The 19192-nt window shown below is 32.5% G+C and overlaps 1 protein-coding gene across 1 annotated transcript in view; it reads right to left on the reverse strand.

Annotated features, from left to right (window-relative positions):
- Window positions 1–2009: 2009 nt before the first annotated feature.
- LOC128205250 (sperm-tail PG-rich repeat-containing protein 2-like) overlaps window positions 2010–19192 on the reverse strand; it is a 79481-nt gene continuing 62298 nt past the window's right edge. The window contains exons 12-13 of the mRNA XM_052906767.1: window positions 16966–17081; window positions 2010–3731 (exon numbers count right to left, since the gene is read on the reverse strand). Coding sequence (XP_052762727.1) covers window positions 3600–3731; window positions 16966–17081 — 248 coding nt within the window. The 3' untranslated portion in view covers window positions 2010–3599. The remainder of the gene's footprint in view (window positions 3732–16965; window positions 17082–19192) is intronic.

Raw genomic sequence — 19192 nt, forward strand, 5'->3', positions numbered from 1 at the left:
CCTTTCCATGTAGCTAGAGGTGCCATTACATGTAACTAGAGGTACCATTACATGTAGCTAGAGGTAACATTATATGTAGCTAGAGAAACAATTACATGTAACTAGAGGTAGCAGTACATTTAGATAGAAATACCATCACAAGAGGCTCGAGGTTTCATAACATGTAACAAGAGGTGCCATTGCATTTAGATGGAGGTACCCTTGCATATAGCTTGTGTAACCATTACATGTAGTTTCAGGTACCATAAAATGTAGCTTAAGTTACCATTACATGTAGTTTCAGGTACCATTACATGTAGCTAGAATTACCCTTGCATGAAGCCAGAGATACCATTACATGTAGCTAGAGGTACCATTACATGAAACTAGATGTACCCTTGCATGTAGCTAGAGGTGCCATTACTTGTAGCTAGAAGTTCCATTACATGAAGCTAGAGTAAAATTACATGTAGCTAGAGAAACAATTACATGTAGCTAGAGGTAGCAGTACATTTAGCTAGACATACCATCACATGTGGCTAGAGGTATCATAACATGTAACAAGAGGTGCCATTACATTTAGATGGAGGTACACTTGCATATAGCTTGTGCAACCATTACATGTAGTTTCAAGTACCATGATATGTAGCTTAAGTTACCATTACATGAAGTTTCAGGTACCATTACATGTAGCTAGAATTACCCTTGCATTTAGCTCATGCTGCCATTACATGTAGCTAGAGGTACCATTACATGTAGCTAGAGGTACAGTTACATGTAATAAGAGGTACCATTACATGTAGCTAGATATGCAGTTGCATGTAAGCTAGTGGTAGCAGGACATATAGCTACATATGCCATTGCATGTAGCTAGAGGTACCATTACATGTACCTAGAGGTGCCATTACACATAGCTTAAGGTAACATTACATGTTGCTTAAGGTACCCTTACATATTACTAGAAGTACCATTACATGTAGCTAGAGGTAACATTACATGTAGCTAGAGGTAACATTACATGTAGCTAGAGGTAACATTACATGTAGCTAGAATTACTATTACATGTTGCAAAAGGTACCCTTGCATTTAGCTTAAAGAACCATTACATATAGCTTGAGATGCCATTACATGTAGCTAGTGGTGTCATCATACTTAACGGGAGGTTCTTTTGCATATATCTATAGATACCATTACATGAAGTTTCATATACCATAACATGTAGCTAAAGGTACGATTACATGTAACTAGAGGTTTCATTACATTTAGTTAGAATTACTATTACATGTAGCTAGAGGTACCCTTGCATGTAGCTAGGCATACTATTACATTTAACTAGAGATAGCAATTCATTTAGCTTGAAGTATCATTGCATGTAGCTAATGGTACCATTATGTGTATTGAGGATGATCATTACATTTAGGATAGTTACCATAACACATAGCCTAGAGTTACCATAGCATGTTACACGCACGCACGCACGCACGCACACACACACACACACACACACACACACACACACAGTGTCATACAGGCAATAAGGTCTTACCTGAAATAGATGTACCATAGATATTTATTATACAAGTCATATACACACAATTATAATAGTCACTGGCCACATATACATCTGAATAACAGGAAGACTGTTGATGTGTGACAGGCTGATTATAATTTAATATTACCCATGGATATATGTGTGGAAAGAATGGATCATAGGACAGCTGGGTTGGAGCTATAGTTGGATAGACAGTCAAGCCAATAGAATACAAGAATAGTTATTCAAAACATTTTTAAATGTAACATTAATATCAATATAAAAAGACTCATGATGGTAAAACAAATAGGCTATTTAAAAAAAAAAATGTTAGCCCTCCTGTCCACAATGCTGTTCTACCAAATACCATTAAACTTGATTTGGTCATACCAAGTAGATTTTTTCAAAGCCATGGTACTCTAGATAGTGACAGCCTTCATGGCCCTTTTGTATTAGATTGTAAGAGTTGCAATTAATTAGAAATAACCCAACACAAATATTCGTGTTTTCTGAAGACTTTATTTTGCCAAACATGGAATGATCATGTACAACAAACAGTCGGTAAAACATATCACAGAGTGAACAAAACATTCATGTATAAAAGTCTGTATAAAACTGCATAATTGTATCAGCAGAATCACTAAAACAGGAATTCACAATTTCATTTATATAATACAATTCAGGCAAAAAATGCATCGTTTGAAAAGAATGGTGGTACTTTGATGTTTGTACGAGGACAGTAATTGTTTTTATTTACCAGTAAGTGAAATTAATACCCCATTTTTTATTATTATGTAGGGTTTGATGCTAAACTTATTTATCTTAGTACATAAAAGCATGTTTTTGTTAAATTTGGCATTCATGAAATACAGATACACAATATATATATAAATATATATATATACAGTTTATTCTTTATAATATAATACTAAGTTTCAAGGCTAATTAAATTGGATGGATTCAAATAATTAATACTAAATGTAATAAATTTCATGAAATGCTTATGGTGCTATGCATGTACATATCTAAACAATAAACACGGTAATACACATCACAATTGTATAAAATATCACATATATTTAAAAGCAGTTGAAAATAAAATACCCAAGGGCATAAAAAAGGTACAAATAACATACACACTGGAATGCATATTGGAATGTAAAATGAAGTTTTCAAAATAATTAATGCAAGCATAACATTTCTACATAAAAATGTGCAGACAAATTGAAAATAATCCTCCAGTTTGGTAATGATTTTTAGATGGAGTCTGCAATCATCATGAAAAAAATACAACTTGAAAATGAAAAACGTTAAATTTGTTTTAAATACTCTTAAATTATTAAGTCTTAAAATATGTATTGCTTGCTGATCTGACATAACTGCAGAACATGTAAAAATACATATATAGGACAGTTTTGATAGCTGTTTGGCTCCAATGTAGCCTTTAGGCTCCAATGTTATAAATTACTTAATGTATGCTGTTCATTTTGACAATAAAAAAACATGCTCTAATTAAAACGTAAACATCCAATATTGAATAAAAGCTTGAACATGATAGACTCGCTTAAGTTTTTACTGACAGTTGTTTTCAAATATAAATTTATTACAAAAACAATAATTTCTTAAATATTTTAAAATGCATAATGCATTACAATAAACCATTAATATGCCAGCAAATTTTTGTTTGCTGAATATTAATTGGTACATGGAAAGGGATTTTTATATTGTCATCCATCTATCAACCAACCCAAACAGGCTGTCTTTGTATAAAACACTGGCGTTTAGAATGTTAAAATGATACATTTTAAAGCATTTTGTTTTCATACCTGTGATGCATAAAATTATAAGTTGTAAAAGCGAGATATTTAATCCATTTGAAAAGTCATACAAACGAATATTTCATAGTATGCAAAGATCAACTAAGAACAACATTTACATATTTCTCTTTATTTTAAAATAAATTTTAATGGTTAAAATACATTACTATTTTGAATGTCATATTCCATTTTATCATTTTAACTTTGTAAAGAAAGTAATATTGTAAATATACAGTGGACGATAAACAAGTAAGGGGGAGAACTGTGCATGATCACACGCCAAGCAGGAACGCATGTTTTGCTGTGGTGGCCGTGTGTGCCGATTCCACTTGTGGTGTGATGGGATTGTTAAGTGTCGCATTGAACGTGCCCTTCAGAACTGTGTCTTGTATCAGGGGGGAAAACTGAAAACAGAAAGAAATGTTTTTTAAGTAAAGGGAGGTAATAGCTGTCAATAGGGTGAATTTATAACAAAGATAAAAATGATCCTAAATGCAGCTGTAATAAGAAAGTTATGAAAAATGTTGACTTTTGGATATGAATAATAGTGCTAGGAAAGAAGGTGAGATATATATTTGTTTCTTTTTTATAATACAATTGAACCCCTTGGCACAACTTGCTTAGCTCGAATTTGTAGTTGGCTCGAATTAGATGTAAAGGACCATTTTCTTTATACTGAAGGTTAACATTCCTGCTTGGCTCAAATTTTCAGAAGCTTGAGGTATTTTCGGTCCCTGGGAGTTTAAGCCAACGGCCATTGTCTGTAGTTTGATCATGAGATTAATGAAGGTAACACTAAATCATTTGTAATGAAGGGAGGTAAAAGCCATTAAATAAATTATAAATACATGAAGATACTGTGCATAGGTAACATAGTATTAATACCAGGAAATCATAAATGTAGTCACAATTATTACCTTAATAAATGCAGGTAGTATATAAATATATACAAATTGAACTAAAGGGAGCTAATAATAATTGTAAAGTTAATAGATTACTCCTTTCAAGAGAGTTTTTGGCAGCATTTATGAACAACATTGTCGATTCAGATAGCTTTTTAGTGAACAAAAAAATGCAAAATATCCTTACTGTGCGACCCGAACTCAAACAAAGACTTCCAATCCCTAATTTTCAACCATCTTTCAATCAAAAATTCACCAAAAGCAATCAATTAAAAGTGAAAATTTTATCGTTATCATCATAAAAGGATGAAATCATTAAAAAGGTATTTTTAAACAATCTATCAAACCAATGCAGGTGCAATTTTACATGGCAATGTTTTCTTTCCCTTTTGTTCTTTGGGGATAGTTATTACTTTACATCTTTGAACTAAATTGCGGTCACCTATGTCGAAAACATCATGTTTTATTAAAATATTTTTTGTAACGAATAATACATAACGCAATTTTAAAGGGAACAATGGTGGGAGGGTTTTTCAATGTTGTAATTTCTTTTGTCTTTAAACTGTCTCTAAATGAGAATGTGCAACATAATTACAAATTGATTGTAATTACTATTACCGAAAAGTTGCAGAAAACTCTTAACGTCACACGACTTATCGACGACTTATGGCAAACCGCTACAAGTGTTTGTCTGCAGTTATTAATTTCCAGTCTAGACAGCCAGTCTTTTTGTGAGCTTTTTGTTATTAATCACACCATATACTATCTTAAGATGCATTATCTTTGTAAAAATTATAATACACTACAGTTTTACAAACTCGTTACATTATTATTAACATTATAAATGCTTATGTTAATTCAAACTTGAAATAGGCGCAGTTTGCAGTAGCTGTCTGACTCACTTTTAAGTTAATCCCTAAATCAAAGAATATCAGTTAGTATCTTAAATCTTTTTATAAGCAAGGTTATTTCAAAGCTATTCCTGGTGGTTTCTCTCTGATTTATATTCCGTCCCTTTTCAAATTGCCGCACAGAAATAGAGCTTTATCATGCCAGGAATAAAATATTTTGTCAATGATTCTTAATCTGTAAAAATGTATGCATTTATTCTGCTAAATCCTATCAGATGTTCTTTATATGCTACTTTGTTTGATGTTTATTTTTTATGAAACAAAATCAAATTTGTTGTTATAGACAACATTGATAACATTCATGTCAACATGTCATTAAATTTTACTAATTTAATTTTAATTTGACTGCTAATCCATCTATGATTAGGGCGTATTTGTTTGCTTTATCAAGCAAACATTCCAATTAAGAATTAATACAATTAACATGAATACAGTGAATAGAATCAAATAACCTTAAGATAACATTACGAAAATTAACATGTAATTAAAAGTGGAAATTTATATCAGGCATTGACAGGCATCAAACTTCTACCGAAATAATTATTTATCAAGAACGCAGCATTGAAAGTCGATCTATCAACATTGGAAGTCGATCTATCCTTCATTCGTGTCTTTACATGGTCATAAGTGAATAGAAAATTACATAATTGAAATGCTGCATAGACAAATTTCAAAATGACTAATTCACTTAAGCAACAGTAGAACGTTATAAATTGATTTTATTCTAGATATTAAAATAATATCCAATTTAAAAAAAAAACCGATGAGGAGGGTCTTTAGTATGATAATGTTTCTTTTGAATAATAACATTAACCTTTGAATTTTATGAATTACTAGATGAAAAAAGCCTGCATGGTCGGAATATACTTTATACAAAATAGTCCATTAACTTTGCAATTTAAGTTTCAAACAAAATAAATTCATATTAATATATGACTGATTACATTACATACATATAAATACTCCCTTTCATTAGTCAACAGGTGTTTTCCTTGGATTTAAGACCTAAAAGCCATAAACTTAAAAGACTCTAAGATTTTAAATCATAATGCAAACAGACCCCAGGAATTTGGGATTAATTAGTCTAATGCTAGATGCGAGTGCATTAAATCAAATAGGAAATTGGTAAATGGAATATTAGAACCAAGAAATGTAAAATTACATACTGATGTAACCAAAAATTTGCTTTTTTTATGCTGTAAAGCCACCCAAATGCCTATACAAGCATCTCTTTATGATCAGTTCAAGTGTACTTACCCCACCCACTCATAAAATGTAATTAATCATATACATTAACCAGTTTGGAAAAGTTACCAGGCTCTGTTTATGCCATGCCTAAGACAAGAATACCTAAGTGAAAGAGCAATCATGCTTAATATTCATTCCAATAATATTTCAAAGATTTCAAATCAGACACCTTTCTTCTCTACAGTTTTAGCTCAATTTTACTCTGGCCTTAAAGAAATATGACTGGTAAATTCCTTTCAAAGAAAAGGAAAAAAGCCAAGTTTGATACAATCGGAAAATAAGGTCCATAACAATTAAAATACAATATAATGCAAAGCAAAGCAGATGATGAAATGACACCCATTTGATATTCTAGATATGCAAAGATATATCATATTTGTCCAAAAGTGTTAAGTGTTAATTGTTGTTTCAACACAAAGATAAAATGACAGCTGAAACTTTCAACAAAAAGCAAGGCTGCCATTAAACACTATTGAAATTGCTAATCTATAGTTTTCTATGGTATTTGTACAATTTTCAAAGCCAACATAAATCGAATGTAGCTTAAATGGTAACTAGGACCTTCCCGTATAATACATTATTAACAATTTATATGGTTTGTGTGTTATCTTTTTGCAAGGCACATTAAGCAGAACTCATCATCATTTATTTCCCATTAAGACTGCTAAACAGATATAAAATCAACACTGGCATCTTCATCCATTCTCCCTGGACACAAGAAGAAAAAATACAAGCTCATGACTGTAAGGGTACAGTAGTAAGTGGTCAGGAACATTGTGATGAGAAAGAAACAGGAAATCATAATAGTCCAAACACAAATCAAGACATACCTACCAATATTTACTAAACCCAAGCCAAAGTCAAATGCATGTTACATTTCATAAACATTAAATCTCTAAAAAGATGTCAAGATTTGTGTCAACAAACAGCAAATTTGAGTTTATTGTAAAAATGATATAATCATTCATCTTTCCTCCAATTCAAGATAAACACTCCACCCACAAATGACAAGGTAATGTCCAGATGGCAGAACTCATTTCCAGAGAAGGTATACAAAGGTGCAAAGGGTTTGGAGGACGAGCATCTGGAGGTGGCAATAACATGTGACCCTTTTCTCTCTCCCTCACTTCCTCTACCATGTGACCCCAAATGGCCCAAAATGTTTATTTCCTGTCATTCATGTCTGCCTACACCTCCCTAGATCTGCTATTTTTCTGGCAATCAGAATGCATCTTGCCTGGCTTCACCTTTTATATAAGGCCTAACATTTTTTGTTTTTCTGTTAAGGGTAACATCCCCCAAATTACTAAGTATAAGGGTAGGTTAGGATTTCTTCTTTTCCTTTGGGGTGGGTGGGGGGGAATATGCTGTACGTCATGATCATCAGACAGGTCCAGCTAACAGCCATTTATAGCAAACAAATACACAAAAATCATCAAAAATTATTAGGCCAAATTTCCAAATTGGGAGGGTTAATGTTATGTTGCGGTGCAAGTCTTGTCACCATTCCGGAGAAGAACATGTCCTGGGTTCAAATCCTGTTCTAGCTTCACATTTATATTTTTAACTAATTTTTTAGAGTAGAAATGGAAAAAAACACATAGTTGGTGGCTTTAAGTATGAAGGGTATGGTTACTCTAAACAAAGATTTTTTTAGTAAGGCCTAAACATATTGGTCTCTTTTCTGTTGAAAAAGAAATCTTTTGCAAAGAAATACATAACAATGCCCATTTATTTATAAAACATTTTCAAAGTTCAATAAACAACTTGCATTGAAATGTTTTGCTTAGAACATACACCTGATATAAACGTCAAAAAGTGTGCATGCCATGATCTCTGTATATTTTGTTCTGATCTTGAGAAGATGAAGCTGAGTGTGAATATTAAACATAAGGATCCATTCATTCTTTTTTCATAGTTTGAGGAACTCATTAATTTGACAAAACTTGCATGTTAAGATGGCATCAGAGAAGAAGGGCATGGGAACTGAAGACTAATTCATCTTGTACAAAACATGCAGAGAAGGCATGAGCCCACGCAATAAATCTTCATTTCTTGTGGAAACATGTCTAGCTAGGTAGCCCAAGGTGATGAGAACTTTTTGCCACCTGGTATATCCACATGGAATATAATCATGTTGTGGTAGTGTTACAAAATGGGATTTGGAAACAATATGATAAAACTGGTCAGTAGAAACAGCATTACATATCAGTTTTGATGCACCTATATTATTACTATACAAGACTTGAGGTGTTTCATCAACTTTATTTGAATACCAGTGTGTGTATGCAATCCTGACCAAGCATATTCCAATTCAAGCTTTCAGTTCATGTGCGCCCAAAAACGACTTGTGGATTGCAATGAGAATCAAACCCTAAGGACCGTTTTCCATGCCACCTATTCCAAATTTATGTTCTTCATGTAAAAGGGCTTGCATGACTGCTGATTTTCTTCCTATGGGTCACAAGCTGCATTTATAATGTTGAGACATTCTTTGTTCTAGGCATTAATGTTACAAATTTATGCAATTATTTATGCAATAAAAACACCAAATCCCCTTTTAGGGAACATATTCAATGTGCGTTACATCATTAATCACATTACTTAAATACCAGTACTTTGTTTTAATCGAACTCTTTAGAAGTCTGCAATCAAGACAATGTCTAATGGGGGCTTTAAATAATGCAACATCTCTCACAATGTAAAATCAAATTTAACAATAAATGCAGACTGGGGCCAATAAACTAACTAAAACTGAATTCTTAAAATCCCGTAGAAGCAATGGGATTATAAAACTTGGGATTCAGATTTGATAATGTATTACTTTTCAATCTGTAGTGACAAAAGAGACAATTCACGTGATGAAATGTGGTTTCTGGTGTAAAAAGGAAAAACTGCAAAGGAAGAAAGCTTAAAAAGAATAGCAGACATTGTTAACAACAATATGTCATGTGCATTTTTGCACCTAGAGACAATTTGGAACATTGCTGTGAATCATCTCAAACTTTCAGAGATTAAATATGGAACAGAAGACAACTAACAAAATGTTTCTTTTGGGACACATCACTTTAAGTACCATTAAGACATTTCATTGCGCCTCTATAAATTGTAAAAATGAGTTTTACTGGATTTGAACTTTTGGATATTCATGATATTCATATGTAATAAAAATAATTATTTCATATGGTATTTTTTTACACCAATGATTTAAATAATTCATTTAGTTACTTATAAGAAAGATATTTATAATATTTAATCATCATTAATTTTGGGGTTAATTTGTAAAATTATTATGTAGGCAATATTTTTAGTATTTTTTGATGACATTTTTTCTTTGTTAATGGATGTCTTACATCCTTTACACATTAACCATAAAATCAAATCCTTGTTACAAATCTTTAAATTTTTAAAAAGGTAAGGTTTTTATTGGGAACAATTTGTCATACAACTGCACAATGAAACCCTTAAATTGATTAAAACCTATTTCTATTGTTTCTAAATTTGCCTGAGTGGGGAGAAAGAAAAAGATGGATTGAAAACAAAGGACCGATTGACTTGCATATGTTGTCTAGAGAATGCGCTGAGTTTCATACTAATTTTAATAAAAAAAATGCAATTGAGGACTTCTGCATTGAAGATTAATGCAAATCGCACCCTGATTTGAAGGCGGGCAACATTTGTTATTTACTTTTCACACCAGGGACGGCTATGGGACAGCTCGTAAAACACGATTTATGTCAAAGTGTCCATTAGCGGTTAAAATAAAACCTGTCCAAAGCCACAAACAGTTGGCAAATTTAAAGATGATTTACTCTACTCAACATCTGCAGTTGAAAAATCACCTTGTTTCTAAAACAGATGGGGGAATATGGTTTTGCACATTTCAAAGTAGACTGTCTCTGTCAGTGACATCCTTGATTTTATATTATAATTTCTCTGCAAAAAAAGCAAAACTAAAGAATATCAGAAAATTACCAGTGTTAGTGAAATAATTTCTGAACAAACAGACAAACTAAAAAAAATCTTGCTATTTAAATGCTCTGATATTTGAAAAATCTTGGACCAAATCTAGAAGATGAATAACACGCCCTTTGGCTACTTAATTGGCAAACAGAAGAATTTATCATTGCGTTTACATGGAAAAATAACTTCTTTCCGCCTAGAACAATGTTTAAATGCCCTACATGTGTGGTATCAATGCATAATTTATCTAACAAGGATACTTAACATGCATCTTATTCTGACGAAAGAAGCTGTATATTCAATCAGCACTCAATTTATGCCAATTTTAAAATGTTTTCTCTGTCCATAAAATATTAATGAAAAAAATATGATTATCATTTTAAACTCTCGTGAAATTGATTCTAGCTGTTACAGGGAAATATTTAAACAAAATAAGGATTTAAAAATAATATTTTTCAAGAAAATTAATGAAGGTTATGTCACTTTAATGTCAGATGTTTTAAGCACTTGCTTGTTTTGTGTTCTGTTTTGTGACAAGGTAATATCATGTCAGGCTAAATGCCTGCCTTACATCATGAAATATGTAGAATGATTATCATATTTTACTTAGAAATGCTTTGTATATCAAAGAACATATTTTTCTAATATAACGGATCATTACATCTCAGTCTTTTATATTCATAAACCGATCACTATTCATAAAGCATATCTTTTGTTGAGGGAATTATAGCGAAAAAAGTTATTTTTTCCGGATCTTTTGGGGATTGAGATGATTTACATAAAGTATTTTTGTTTGAAATGAAAATGATATATTGTAAACATCCTTATCAAATGATTCTTCTTCTGACAGGAACATTTATTTCTTCCCATACTAATATGTTTTTCAATCAGATTTCTGTTGAGTGTGTTATTCTGCTTAACATCAAGGAACCAGGTCCCGAGGGACAAAAGTCCGTGTACATGACTGATAGGCCGCAGAAAAAATACCGAAAGGTCATTATATTGAATTCTTCATATTTTACAATCAAGTGAAACAGTTTAGATCTCATTTTATTTTATAAATTTAAATCATTCATAATATAAATCATGCACATGTTACTATATATATATAGATTGCAACTTTATTTACCAAAAAAGAAGTCATTACACATTGTTGTTATTAGGACAAAGATCTATGCTTCAAGACAAAGATTAATTCTTATGCTCCAGTCGATTGTACCCCCCCCCCCCCCACACCCAGGTCCAGGGGTATACCCGGGAAAGAGGGGGAAATGGGCCATGTTTTTCCCTTCCAGGTGGCCCGGCAGTGCTGAGTGAATGTGGTGGTTTTGTTTTCACGCCAAATATAGTGGGGAATGGGCCTTAGGTATCCCTGGGTGCAGGGGCATTTGGCGTGTTTTACCAGCAGTTTTTCCCTGATTTTATCCTGGTTTGGCTGAACCGGAAGTCTTAGTCCCCGCTCTTCCCCAGACCTGGGTTGGGCCGTGGTTACAATTCAATGGTGCATTATATCCTTTCAAATCATCATGTTTTTCAAGAGATTACATGTCTTCATTATTTACCTTAAAATTCTTAATAATTAACTGGATTTAAAGTACTGCATGGACAGTTATCAATTTAAATGAATACCTAGAATGAAAATCATGTTTTCTATGGCATAAATTAAAAAGAATGATGGTAAAATTTCTGAAATCCAAGAATAGACTGACACCCCTCATGCACCATGGATCATGTTTCTGGATAATGTAATGTCTGTACAGGGAATATTGAAGAAGAAGTTCCCTAAATAATAATTCTTAAAATTTATGCACATGCCAGCTCAGAAAGACTTTCACATGTCAAAACTTATCTATATGCTTAATATTGTCTACAGATCACATGTGGGATACAATGAAGCCATAAATTAAATCTTTTTGGCAATTTGTTTGGCAAGAAAATCCATTAAGTCTTCCGTTTAGTATATCTTGATGTTGGATGTAATACTGTAATGCTTTATTAGGCAACTATATTGCATATTATGCGGAATGAACATTAATATTGCAAGAGTTAAAATAATTCCCTTGGTATAAAAAAAAGCACTGAATGTGAATTCTGTCTTTCATCTCTTTTTCAGTTGATCAAGGGCCATTACTCATCAGAAGGGTGAGAGTTGTCTAGTGGTATAGGTGTCTGCCTCTCAAGAGGTTGTGGGTTTGATCCCCACCAGAGGTACTTGACCTCTCTAAATGGACAGCAATACCAGTTTCTACGAAGGAAACAAACTAAAGAGTGAATCAAAAATCTATAGTCTGCTTTCTGCATAATCAAGCTAAAAGCAATTAACATTAAAAGGTATGAGACCCTAGTTTATTGTACAATTCCAATTTATAGTCCATATTAAAGTTTTTGCAGGAAGACCACTGTCACCAACAACTTAAACAAAATGACAACTGATGAAGGCTACAACAAAACTCTGAATTTCCTTCGAAAAAAAAAAAGGCTCTCAGCTTAAAATGTTGCGTTATGAAAGTGTTCTTTTATTTAAATGACGGTGTAAAAAAACTATAATTATTCTCACGCATAGTCTCCAATCAAACCGAGAGAAACAGAATATGAATATTTTATAGCGGCCACCTCAATACCTATCATTCGAGTGACAATTCACAATGAAGAGCGATTTATTGACAGTTTTACGAGTGACGGACATGAAAAACACATATATCGTAAATGAATTTGTGATTACCGAAAATCCCAGTGCACACTTTTAGTGGGGACACAAGCACAGTGGCACATTACGTCGTCAAAAATTATTAAACCGTTGGGACAATGTCCAAAGAAATTTGCTTGATGTATGTCCATAGGCAGACAATGCCCAGACTCTGTAATGTTCAGATGAAATAATGAAATATACCAAAATACAGTAATGCTTTTTATACAGATGTTTGCACGCATACACTTTTATATTGAATGATACAAAATACAAATATAACGCATGGTGATGCCAATGGCAGTGCTCATGTTGGGTGATGGTGATCTAGTGGTATGAGTTTCTATCCCTTACAAAAGAGGTTGTGGGTTCGCTCCCCAACAGGGGAACTTCCTTATGACCTCTCAATTAATACTGGCTTCTTCCCAGAAAACTTTCCACACAATTAAGCTAAAAGTTATTAGCATAAGCTAATATTCATATTGATTTCTCAGTTGATCATGGGGTATAACTTAACTGATATTTCAGCCAGAGTCCTGGGACTTGCAGTGTGATAGAAGCTTAAACATCAAGATCAGTTTCATGAGAATCTCTTGAAAGGTTTCTTAATTGTGGCAAACATAAAACAGTTTTCATCACATACGGACAATACAGACATTTTTTATCACTGGATGCTGCTATGAAAATACTCGCTAAAAAAACAAGAATTTCTCCAAGAATTGTTAAAAGGAGTAAAAATATGCTTAGGAAAACAAGTTGACAGAATATATTAAGTAGACCTTAATTGTATCAATGTGTGTAAGTAATAACACCTGACAAGTGATTAATTAATAAAGTCCCAACAGATAATATTCAAAGAAAATAAGCTATTTGCAAGTTATGGCTGTACAAAGATTGCTCTATGGACTACAGCATTCTTGGCGTGATAGCATAATAAACTCCAAAGGTGAATAACCCCAAGTTTATTGAATCATATCACTTTATGAAACACTTTATATCCTATAAACATAATTTTTTTCCTTGATGGAATCCAAGCAGAAGACTTTAAGGTTAAAGACAACTAAACAAATTGATTAGAACCTTATCAAAATTTGTAATCTTAAAACATTAGCTGGCCATTACACCTATGTAATGTTTAGATTAATTTTTCTAACAAGTTTTAATACAATTCCTAAGGATAATTTATTGTACATGTCTGTGATATCAGGTCATTATAAGTCCTGTGTTTAGGTTTAGTAATAATATAATGCCATAGATTTTGTTATTCTTCAAGTTCCTAAATGTATGTGTTCTCAGAATCTTTAAACATTATCTGACATTGGACATTACCCATTATTTTTCCTTCTGTATCCTAAAACTGTTTGACACTTCTGGCATGGGATTACATGAGTTTTTAATGACCCTCTTTCAACAGGGCCATATTATTTTTCTTGAAAAGTCATATGTCAGTAAACAAAAGCTTAGAAGCTGATGAAATAGATCTTAGAAGAAATGATTTATGTAACAGCATTATAATTATGCACTTAGTAACTTTGCTATTATTTATTGTTTGCCAAGTGTTTTTGTGGATGCCAATGCTCATTGGTCAAGGGGGAAAACTCCAGAAGGTCAAGGGGCATAATTCCAAAAGGTGAAAGGAGCAAAACTCCAGAAGGTGAAAGTAGCATAACTCCAGAATGTGAAATGGGCAAAACTCCAGAAGGTGAAAAGGGCAAAACTTCAGAAGGTAAAAAGGGAAAAACTCCTAAAGATGATAGGGGAAATTACAGAAGGTCAACAGGACAAAAATGCAGAACTGGTCAAGGGACTAAACTACAGAAGGTGAAAGGGGCAAAATTCCAGAAGGTGGACAGGGCAAAAATTGAGAAGGCGAAAGGGGCAAAATTCAAGAAGTTCAAGAAGAAAAAAGTCCAGAAGATCAAGGGCAAAGCTCCAAAAGGTCAAAGGGCCAAAGTTCAGAATGTGAAAGTGTCAACACTTCAAAAGATCAAGGGGCAAAACTCAGGAAGGGGGCAAAACTCCAGAATGAGCAAGGGGCAAAACTCCAGACGGTGCTAAGGGCAAAATTCCAGAAGGCCTAGGGGCAAAACTCCAGAAGGTGACAGGGGCAAAACTCCAGAAGGCCAAAGGGCAAATCTGTAGGAGAAAGGGGCAAAACTCAAGAAGGTGAAAGGGGCAAAACTCCATAAATATATTTGTAAGATGGGAATCGCAACAGTTAAATGTCGTTTTCATTTGTGAACATGACAGTTTGCTACATTAAAGATTTTGCAGGGTGACTTAAATCACACTGATGCAGGCACTACAGTACTTTCTGCTAACTACTTTCTGCAGTGTGATTAATTAAAGCTGTGCTTGGATAGTCTAACTTTCAAGTCAAATAATGAAAAACAATGAAATTTAAGGATTCAAACTATCCAGTAATTTATAGCAATTTTGGCGCAAAATCCGGCTTAAGGGATCCTTGAAAAGGTCTTATAAAGGCATTGACAATATTTGAACACTTTTCTTTGAAAAACAGAAAAGCTGACATTCTAGATTTATATAGGATATGGTTATAAATTATCTAAAATTATAACTGATAATACACTAACTTAATCACTAACTAAAAAAAGATAAAGAGATATCAAAACTCCAAATCACTAAGCATAATAATTTCTTTTGGTAATAAAGTGCATTAAAAAGTTATTAATGTTAGAAATATTACATGCTTAATAGAATTTGTACCTCAGTTTTGCTATATTTTGGTAATAAAATGTAAATGCTCGTAAAAACGACAATAACTTTCCATAAAAGAATGTGTTTATCTCTCCATTTCATTGCAATAATGTTCACTAAAGTTAATGTTTCACTCACGTTGACAATAAAATGTACAGTATTAAAAATAATGTAGAAGGTAATAAGTTTTATTTTTTCGTTATCAATGGATTACTGTCATATAATGTATTTCATGGAATTTTTAGGATACTTTGCTAAGTAATGCTTATAAATAGTTTTCTAGTATTTACCAAAAAGCTGTGCTAACTTTCTCATAGCATCCCATTACAAATACATTTACTCCTACATTTCATAAAATAAGATATATTATAATTTTATATAAGTATTCGGCACAATAAAAAAGTATGACAATGATTCATTATATCCAAAAATAATTTGTTTTGGCCAAAATATTTCGATGTAAAAGATGGAGCATTTTAACAAGGATATTTAACAAGGAATGCGTATACTTATATGAGAAATTGCTCAAACTCAAATACAATATTTTAATGAGTTTCAAAATGTTACAGAGATAATTATTTACATTCTTTCCTAAGATTTTAGACCTCGAAGCAATGTATGAAAATGTGATAAAATATGATACTCGTAATTGTTTATATTTTAGATGCAATTTTAAGACAGAAAAATGGAATAATTGCATTTGTTGTTTTTATTTATTGTCTGATTTTTGCTATGACCTGAGCCTAAGTGATGGAATGCGGCAGATTGAAATCACCCTTCAGCCATAATTAATTATTCAATTCAATTTATACACATAGGTTATCTCTAACAGTGGGAGAATTAATTTCAAATCCATAATGTTATTGCTTGATAATCCATCATTATATTGCCAGTATTATAGTTTATCAAATGTCTGCAGGTAAATTTGCTCTTGCGTAATTATTTGCAGTATTATATCTGATGAAATCAAAAATAAAAGGAAATATATTTTAAATATTAGATTTTTTTTAACAAAGATTATGAGAGTCAAGACCATAAAATAACTGTAAAGTAATCAATATCGTGAATCTTAACAGGCTGTATTTTTTTTTTATCAATGAATGCATGGTTGTTTGAGGAATCATTTTTATTCCTAACTCAGCCTTTTCTCATAATGCTGATAAGCCCAAAAACTCCTCAAGCTGACGGCCTTTAACCTGCTGTGTCTTACCTCGTAAGCGCCAGGACCAGGAACGTCCGACTTCATGCCCTCTCTGAACCGTTTATCCTTGGTCACAAGCATATTGCCATGTTTGCCCCTGACTGCTGGGTTGTATGTGCCAGGACCTGTAAGTAGAAAACGTAACCGTAAATGTAATGCTTTGTAACGTATAATACTGTAGTACTGTAATGTAATGCTTTGTAACGTATAATACTGTAGTACTGTAATGTAATGCTATGTAACGTTATATACTGTAATAACATGATTTTAGTTTGTCTATCCTTTTCAACAATCATATTGTCATATTTGTCTCTCACTGTCGGCTAGGTTATACTGTGATGTCTAGAACTGCAAGTAGAAAATGTAAGCGTACATAATGAAACATAACATAATATACTGTAGTGCTGATGTAGAGTCTTCCTTGGTTATATTCATATTGCCTTCTGCTGAGTGTCCCTCACTGTTGGGACTGATGTAACATAATGTAATGCTATGTAACATAATTTTCTGTTGAAATGTATCACATCACTATGTAACATAATATAAAATATAGTGGGTTATAATTGTGCCAAGACCTGCAAATAGGAAATGTAACTTAACAATAACATAAACACAAATATGTAAATTTCTGCATTAATGTTATGGATACACTTTTTTTTATCGCATATATATTATAAATCTATGAATGGATGATCATTGACATTGATAATGCCAATAACACAATTTTGTAAAAAATATTTTATTTCTTTTCAAAGTTTGGATCTTTTGAAAACTTGACAAAGCTGTACCTTTATCGACACAATAAGAAACAAATTACATTTATTTTGTAATGGATGAATGATCGTAAAAAAGCGATACAAGTCACCTGTATTAAATTTTAAGGTGTGTTTAATTCATTTTTACCATGAAAAACATATTGATCATGATTGATAATTAGTTGTTTTGGTGATTAAAAGAAAAATGCACTTTGAATGAACTTTTGCTTATACTTTGAATAGGATGTATTTTCACCTCAGTACAAATCTGGAAAAACATCAAGTAATTTTTTTTTTATAAAATTCTCATGTGAAATCAATCCAAAAACCACAAAAAATAAGTTTATTTCATTTTCTAAATGGATTGTCGCAGTTTTCATCTAAAGATAAAGGAACAAAATTTAATGGTCTGTTGAAAATTTAAGTTTCAAAGGATTTTTTGTTGATATATCTTGCGATAATTAATGTTGCACATTAAAATAATTTTTGATCAGATATTGCCAGCTAGTTTTAGTCATGAAGTTCAATTTAATTCATTACCAGTTGAAATTATCTTAAGATTCCACATGAGATGTTTTTCGTCCTATACAGAGCATGTACCGGTAACATGCTTAACCCTTTGCATGCTGGGTAAATTGTCGTCTGCTCAAAAATGTCGTCTGCTTTATTCTTAATTTCTTTCAATTTACTTAAAACTTTGGGGATATATTGACTGAGTGGCAAACAGCTTGGAACCTGACCAGGCGCCGAGTTACTCGGTGCCTGGTCTGGTTCCAAGCTGTTTGCAAAGCCTTTAAATTCGCCATCAGCAGCCTAAGGGTTAAATATTATTTTAACCATGTATGTTACATTAAGTGCAAATTTTATTCAAATATCTCAGATCAATTGTTTTTGAAAGCCTTTGCTGTTAAATGGTAAGTTAACAAAATCTAACTCAAACCCCAAACAATCCATGTTATTGGAAAGTTAAATTTCATTAACCGACACATTTTTTTTTCTCACATGTCAAAGCCAGAACACTGAGGTTTCCCAAACACCAATTCGGTGGCAGAAAACAAAATATTTGTTTAATTACAGGTGATACAATCTGTGTCTTTATAACTTCAGGGTAATTTGTAGGCTGCTTGGCTGTCAAGCCCAATCAGAACTAAGTGTGCCTGTGTACGCTTATCAGTAAATGGTTGGCTTATCAGAAAACTGGCTGTCAAAGGTAGTTTGTTGGTAGTTATTAGTATGAGTATATAGTGTCCTGTACCATTCTGTAGGAAAATTGATTCCACATTGAAGTGGTCAATAGATACTGTTGTACAGTCACTTATAAGCCAAACCATACTAAACATATAAACAGATAGCGGAATGAGATAAAGGTGGCTATATTGTCATACAAATCCCAAGACTATCACTAGACTGATCTGACCTTATAATGTTTGTAACAATGTCAATACTGATCAGCGAAATTCATAACAGGCAGGTGCATCAAT

This window comes from Mya arenaria, chromosome 2 (assembly GCF_026914265.1).
Source record: "Mya arenaria isolate MELC-2E11 chromosome 2, ASM2691426v1".
NCBI lineage: Eukaryota > Metazoa > Mollusca > Bivalvia > Myida > Myidae > Mya > Mya arenaria.